The sequence below is a fragment of the Coregonus clupeaformis genome, unplaced genomic scaffold, assembly GCF_020615455.1.
Source record: "Coregonus clupeaformis isolate EN_2021a unplaced genomic scaffold, ASM2061545v1 scaf1508, whole genome shotgun sequence".
Classification (NCBI taxonomy): domain Eukaryota; kingdom Metazoa; phylum Chordata; class Actinopteri; order Salmoniformes; family Salmonidae; genus Coregonus; species Coregonus clupeaformis.
This window is the reverse complement of record NW_025534962.1, coordinates 120,001-127,500: the sequence shown is the minus strand read 5'-3', so window position 1 is coordinate 127,500 and position 7,500 is coordinate 120,001. Positions and strand designations below refer to the sequence as shown.

The window sequence follows — 7,500 nt, the reverse complement described above, 5'->3', positions numbered from 1 at the left end:
TTTTTCAGTTCTGCCCACACATTTTCTATAGGATTGAGGTCAGGGCTTTGTGATGGCCACAACAATACCTTGACTTTGTTGTCCTTAAGCCATTTTGCCACAACTTTGGAAGTATGCTTGGGGTCAATGTCCATTTGGAAGACCCATTTGCGACCAAGCTTTAACTTCCTGACTGATGTCTTGAGATGTTGCTTCATTAAAGCCACATAATTTTCCTTCCTCACGATGCCATCTATTTTGTGAAGTGCACCAGTCCCTCCTGCAGCAAAGCACCCCCACAGCATGATGCTGCCACCCCCGTGCTTCACGGTTGGGATGGTGTTCTTCGGCATGCAAGCAACCCCCTTTTTTCCTCCAAACATAACGATGGTCATTATGGCCAAACAGTTCTATTTTTGTTTCATCAGACCAGAGGACATTTCTCCAAAAAGTACGATCTTTGTCCCCATGTGCAGTTGCAAACCATAGTCTGGCTTTTTTTGTGGCGGTTTTGGAGCAGTGGCTTCTTCCTTGCTGAGCGGCCTTTCAGGTTATGTCGATATAGGACTCGTTTTACTGTGGATATAGATACTTTTGTACCTGTTTCCTCCAGCATCTTCACAAGGTCCTTTGGTGTTGTTCTGGGATCGATTTGCACTCGCATCAAAGCACGTCTCATCTCTAGAGACAGAAACGCAAACTACCACTAAACTCCCCCCACCCCCCCCACCACTACTAACCCCCCCACCACTACTAACCCCCACCCCCCCACCACTACTAACTCCCCCACCCCCCCCACCACTACTAACCCCCCCACCACTACTAACCCCCCACTACTAACCCCCCCCACCCCCCCACCCCCACCACTACTAACCCCCCCACCACTACATGTTGAAATACATTGGTAGGGCCCATTGGTAGGGCCCATTGGTAGGGCCCATTGGTAGGGCCCATTGGTAGGGCCCATTGGTAGGGCCCATTGGTAGGGCCCATTGGTAGGGCCCATTGGTGGGGCCCATTGGTGGGGCCCATTGGTGGGGCCCATTGGTGGGGCCCATTGGTAGGGCCCATTGGTGGGGCCCATTGGTGGGGCCCATTGGTAGGGCCCATTGGTAGGGCCCATTGGTAGGGCCCATTGGTAGGGCCCATTGGTAGGGCCCATTGGTAGGGCCCATTGGTAGGGCCCATTGGTAGGGCCCATTTGTAGGGTTTAAAAAAAGGAAGCAATGCTATAGTCAGATGAACTCATCACTATCCCTTCAAGAGAAGTCTAGATTTATAGAGGTCTGTGGAGAAGGAAGACCGTTCAACTGCAGTGGGGAAAATATATTATTTCCCTCCTACATCTGCAGTGGTACTATATGTCCTTCCCTGCATCTGGATGGGAAACAATATCTATTACAGTAAAGGATTGGTCTCTCGGGGGGCAGTGGTCAATACAGAGACAACATATAGGTGGGTCTCTCTGTGTGTGTGTGTGTGTGTGTGTGTGTGTGTGTGTCAGGGCTATGTAGCCTGATGAAGAAGATGATGGTGGTGTAGAGCTCAGCAGTTTACCCAGAGGAGAGGGAGAGGAGAGGGGAGGAGAGGAGAGAGGGGGAGATGAGGGGGAGAGGGAGAGGAGAGAGGGGGGAGGGGAGAGGGAGAGGAGGGAGAGGGAGAGGAGAGAGGGGGAGGGGAGAGGGAGAGGAGAGAGGGGGAGAGGGAGAGGAGAGAGGGGGAGAGGGAGAGTGGAGAGGAGAGGAGAAAGGGGAGAGGAGGGAGGGAGAGGAGAGGAGAGAGGGGGAGAGGAGAGGAGATGATAGGAGAGAGGGGGGATAGGGGAGAGGAGAGAGGGGGAGAGGGCGAGGAGAGAGGGGGAGAGGGAGAGGGAGAGGAGGAGAGGGAGAGGAGAGAGGGGGAGGGGAGAGGGAGAGGAGAGAGGGGGAGGGAGAGGGAGAGGAGAGGAGAGAGGGGGAGATAGGAGAGAGGGGGAGAGGAGGGAGAGGAGGGGAGTGAGGGGGAGAGGAGAGGAGTGAGGGGGAGAGGAGAAAATAGGAGAGAGGGGGGGAGAGGGAGAGGAGAGGAGGAGAGGGGGGAGAGGGAGAGGAGAGAGGGGGGAGAGGAGAGGGAGTGAGGGGGGAGAGGAGTTGAGAGGAGTGAGGGGGGAGAGGAGAGAGGAGAGGAGAGGAGGAGGGGGAGATTAGGAGGAGGAGAGGAGGAGGGAGAGGAGAGGGAGGAAGAGAGGAGGGGGAGAGAAGAGGAGGGGGGAGAGAAGAGGAGGGGGGAGGAGAGGATAGGAGAGAGGGAGGGAGGAGGGGATAGGAGAGAGGGGGAGAGGAGGGAGGAGGGGAGGAGAGAGGGGGAGAGGAGGGGAGAGGAGAGAGGGGAGAGGAGGGGAGAGAGGAGAGAGGGGGAGAGGAGAGAGGGGGAGGGAGGGGAGAGGAGTGAGGGGAGAGGAGAGGAGTGAGGGGGAGAGGAGTTGAGAGGAGTGAGGGGGAGAGGAGAGGAGAGAGGAGAGGAGAGGAGGAGGGGGAGATGAGAGGAGGAGAGGGGGAGGGGAGAGGAGAGGAGGAAGAGAGGAGGGGGAGAGAAGAGGAGGGGGAGGAGAGGATAGGAGAGAGGGGGAGAGGAGGGAGGAGGGGAGGAGAGGATAGGAGAGAGGGGGAGAGGGAGAGGAGGGAGTGGGAGAGGGAGAGGAGAAAGGGGGAGAGGAGAGGAGATGATAGGAGAGAGGGGGGAGAGTAGGAGAGAGGGGGATAGGGAGAGGAGAGAGGGGGAGAGGAAGAGGGAGAGGAGAGAGGGGGAGAGGGAGAGGAGGAGAGGGAGAGGAGAGAGGGGAGGGGAGAGGAGAGGAGAGAGGGGGAGATAGGAGGGGGAGAGAGGGGGAGAGGAGAGAATAGGAGAGAGGGGGGAGAGGAGAGAATAGGAGAGAGAGGGGGAGATGAGGGGAGAGAGGGGAGAGGGAGAGGAGAGGTTAGGAGAGAGGGGGAGATGGGGGAGGGAGGGAGGGGAGAGGAGAGGAGTGAGGGGGGAGAGGAGAGAGGAGAGGAGGAGGGGGAGATGAGAGGAGGAGAGGAGGAGGAGAGGAGGAAGAGAGGAGGGGAGAGAAGAGGAGGGGGAGGAGAGGATAGGAGAGAGGGGGAGAGGAGGGAGGAGGAGAGGAGGGAGGAGAGAGGGGGAGAGGGAGAGAGGGAGAGGAGGGAGTGGGAGAGGAGAAAGGGGGAGAGGAGAGGAGATGATAGGAGAGAGGGGGAGAGTAGGAGAGAGGGGGAGAGGAGAGGGGGGAGAGGGAGAGGAAGAGGAGAGAGGGGAGAGGGAGAGGAGGAGAGGGAGAGGGAGAGGAGAGAGGGGGAGGAGAGAGGGGGAGAGGAGAGAGGGGGAGGGGAGAGGAGAGAGGGGGAGGGGAGAGGAGAGAGGGGGGAGGGGAGAGGGGGAGATAGGAGAGAGGGGGAGAGGAGGGGAGAGGAGGGGAGTGAGGGGGAGAGGAGAGAATAGGAGAGAGGGGGAGATGAGGGGAGAGAGGGGGGAGAGGGAGAGGAGAGGGGGAGAGGGAGAGGAGAGAGGGGGAGAGGGAGAGGAGAGAGGGGGAGAGGAGAGGAGTGAGGGGGAGAGGAGAGGAGTGAGGGGGAGAGGAGTTGAGAGGAGTGAGGGGGAGAGGAGAGAGGAGAGGAGAGGAGGAGGGGGAGATGAGAGGAGGAGGGGAGAGGAGAGGAGGAAGAGAGGAGGGGGAGAGAAGAGGAGGGGGAGGAGAGGATAGGAGAGAGGGGGAGAGGAGGGAGGAGGGGAGGAGAGGATAGGAGAGAGGAGGGAGGAAGGGGAGGAGAGAGGGAGAGGAGGGAGAGAGGAGAGAGGGAGAGAGGGAGAGGGGGAGAGGAGAGGTTAGGAGAGAGGGGGAGATGGGGGAGGGGAGGGGAGAGGAGGAGGGGGGAGAGGAGAGGAGAGGAGGAGGGGGAGAGGAGAGGAGAGAGGAGAGGAGAGGAGAGGAGAGGAGGAGAGGAGAGGAGGGGGAGATGAGAGGAGGAGAGGAGGAGGGAGAGGAGGGAGGAGGGAGGAGAGGATAGGAGAGAGGGGGAGAGGAGGGAGGAGGGGAGGAGAGAGGGGGAGAGGAGGGAGAGGAGAGAGGGGAGAGGAGGGGAGAGAGGAGAGAGAGGGGAGGGAGAGGTTAGGAGAGAGGGGGAGATGGGGGAGGGAGAGAGAGGAGTGAGGGGGAGAGGAGTGAGGGGGAGAGGAGAGGAGTGAGGGGGAGAGGAGAGGAGTGAGGGGGAGAGGAGTGAGGGGGAAGGGGAGAGGAGTGAGGGGGAGAGGAGAAAGGGGGAGAAGGAGAAAGGGGGGAGAGGAGAGGAGAGGAGAGGAGAGAGGAGAGGAGAGAGGAGAGGATAGAGGAGGAGAGGAGAGGGAGAGAGGGGGAGAGGAGGGAGAGGAGAGGAGAGAGGGGGAGAGGAGAGGAGAGAGGGGGAGAGGAGGGAGAGAGGGGGAGAGGAGAGGAGAGAGGGGGAGAGGAGGGAGGAGGGGGAGGAGAGGAGAGGAGGAGGAGGGGGAAGAGAGGAGAGGAGGAGGGGGAGGAGAAGAGAGAAGGAGGGAGAACCAAACTTGCAGAAGAAGTGACCCGCTAGGACCTCTCCAGGTAAAAGCACTGATGTAGGATCAGCTAACCTTCCTTATATCCTAACCTTAACCACTATGGTAAGGGGGATGCAAAACTAGCCATTTATCAGACTCCTCTAGGAGCACCATCACTCTAGAGTAACCATAGATCAGTCTCCTCTAGGGGCACCATTACTCTAGAGTAACCGTAGATCAGTCTCCTCTAGGGGCACCATCACTCTAGAGTAACCGTAGATCAGTCTCCTCTAGGAGCACCATCACTCTAGAGTAACCATAGATCAGTCTCCTCTAGGGGCACCATTACTCTAGAGTAACCGTAGATCAGTCTCCTCTAGGGGCACCATCACTCTAGAGTAACCGTAGATCAGTCTCCTCTAGGAGCACCATCACTCTAGAGTAACCGTAGATCAGTCTCCTCTAGGGGCACCATCACTCTAGAGTAACCGTAGATCAGTCTCCTCTAGGAGCACCATCACTCTAGAGTAACCATAGATCAGTCTCCTCTAGGAGCACCATCACTCTAGAGTAACCATAGATCAGTCTCCTAGAGCACCATCACTCTAGAGTAACCATAGATCAGTCTCCTCTAGGAGCACCATCACTCTAGAGTAACCATAGATCAGTCTCCTCTAGGAGCACCATCACTCTAGAGTAACCATAGATCAGGCTCCTCTAGGGGCACCATCACTCTAGAGTAACCATAGATCAGTCTCCTCTAGGGGCACCATCACTCTAGAGTAACCGTAGATCAGGCTCCTCTAGGGGCACCATCACTCTAGAGTAACCATAGATCATCTCCTCTAGGAGCACAAACACTCTAGAGTAACCGTAGATCAGTCTCCTCTAGGAGCACCATCACTCTAGAGTAACCGTAGATCAGTCTCCTCTAGGAGCACCATCACTCTAGAGTAACTGTAGATCAGTCTCCTCTAGGGGCACCATCACTCTAGAGTAACCGTAGATCAGTCTCCTCTAGGAGCACCATCACTCTAGAGTAACCGTAGATCAGTCTCCTCTAGGGGCACCATCACTCTAGAGTAACCGTAGATCAGTCTCCTCTAGGGGCACCATCACTCTAGAGTAACCATAGATCAGTCTCCTCTAGGGGCACCATCACTCTAGAGTAACCATAGATCAGTCTCCTCTAGGGGCACCATCACTCTAGAGTAACCATAGATCAGTCTCCTCTAGGGGCACCATCACTCTAGAGTAACCATAGATCAGTCTCCTCTAGGAGCACCATCACTCTAGAGTAACCATAGATCAGTCTCCTCTAGGAGCACCATTACTCTAGAGTAACCATAGATCAGTCTCCTCTAGGAGCACCATCACTCTAGAGTAACCATAGATCAGTCTCCTCTAGGAGCACCATCACTCTAGAGTAACCATAGATCAGGCTCCTCTAGGAGCACCATCACTCTAGAGTAACCATAGATCATCTCCTCTAGGAGCACCATCACTCTAGAGTAACCGTAGATCAGTCTCCTCTAGGGGCACCATCACTCTAGAGTAACCGTAGATCAGTCTCCTCTAGGAGCACCATCACTCTAGAGTAACCGTAGATCAGTCTCCTCTAGGGGCACCATCACTCTAGAGTAACATGACAGTCTCCTCTAGGGGCACCATCACTCTAGAGGAGAATAGACTAACTTTATGTTGGGGTGGGTTACTTACAGAAGAAGTGACCCGCCAGCACCTCATGCGTGTGACCTTGAAGCTCCCCTCCTTCATCTGTTCATTGGGCAGCTTGACCTGGAAGTTGAGCTCGTTGTTGCCCGCGGAGACGATCACGTGACAGCCCTTCTGCGGGAAGTCTGTCACGCATGGGTCAAACTGAATGTAGCCAAAGTACTTCAGCGTCTGGCATAGCCTGATGAACTGGAGAGAAACGAAGAGAACATGAAGCACTGCAAAATCATTTCATATACACTATATATACAAAAGTATGTGGACATCCCTTCAAATTAGTGGATTCGGCTATTCCAGCCACACCCTTTGCTGACAGGTGTATAAAATCGAGCACACAACCATGCAATCTCCATAGACAAACATTGGCAGTAGAATGGCCCGTACTGAAGAGCTCAGTGACTTTCAACGTGGCACCGTCATAGGATGCCACCTTTCCAACAAGTCAGTTCGTCAGATTTCTGCCCTGCTAGAGCTGCCCCGGTCAACTGTAAGTGCTGTTATTGTGAAGTGGAAACGTCTAGGAGCAACAACGGCTCAGCTGCGAAGTGGTAGGCCACACAAGCTCACAGAACGGGACCGCCGAGTGCTGAAGCGCGTAGTGCGTAAAAATCGTCTGTCCTCGGCTGCAACACTCACTACCGAGTTCCAAACTGCCTCTGGAAGCAACGTCAGCACAATAACTGTTCATCAGGAGCTTCATGAAATGGGTTTCCATGGCCGAGCAGCCGCACACAAGCCTAAGATCACCAGGAAGAATAATGGTCTGGGGCTGTTTTTCATGGTTCGGGCTAGGCCCCTTAGTTCCAGTGAAGGGAACTCTTAACGCTACAGCATACAATGACATTCTAGACGATTCTGTGCTTCCAACTTCGTGGTAATAGTTTGGGGAAGGCCCTTTCCTGTTTCAGCATGACAATGTCCCCGTGACATGACAAAGAGTACAATATGTGGAATGTTAGCTCCTCCTCCACTAGACAGCTGGTGGAGACAGTAATACATTACAGCTGGTGGAGACAGTATTACATTACAGCTGGTGGAGACAGTAATACATTACAGCTGGTGGAGACAGTATTACATTACAGCTGGTGGAGACAGTAATACATTACAGCTGGTGGAGACAGTAATACATTACAGCTGGTGGAGATAGTATTACATTACAGCTGGTGGAGACAGTATTACATTACAGCTGGTGGAGACAGTAATACATTACAGCTGGTGGAGACAGTAATACATTACAGCTGGTGG

General features: G+C 55.1%; 1 protein-coding gene across 1 annotated transcript in view; it reads right to left on the bottom strand.

Annotated features, from left to right (window-relative positions):
- Positions 1 to 7,500, bottom strand: part of LOC121559230 (sorting nexin-17) — a gene marked incomplete at its 3' end in the record, with an annotated part of 65,812 nt that overhangs the window by 2,242 nt on the left and 56,070 nt on the right. Inside the window, exon 10 of the mRNA XM_045218335.1 lies at positions 6,241 to 6,444. Within this exon, the coding sequence (XP_045074270.1) occupies positions 6,241 to 6,444 (204 nt within the window). The remainder of the gene's footprint in view (positions 1 to 6,240; positions 6,445 to 7,500) is intronic.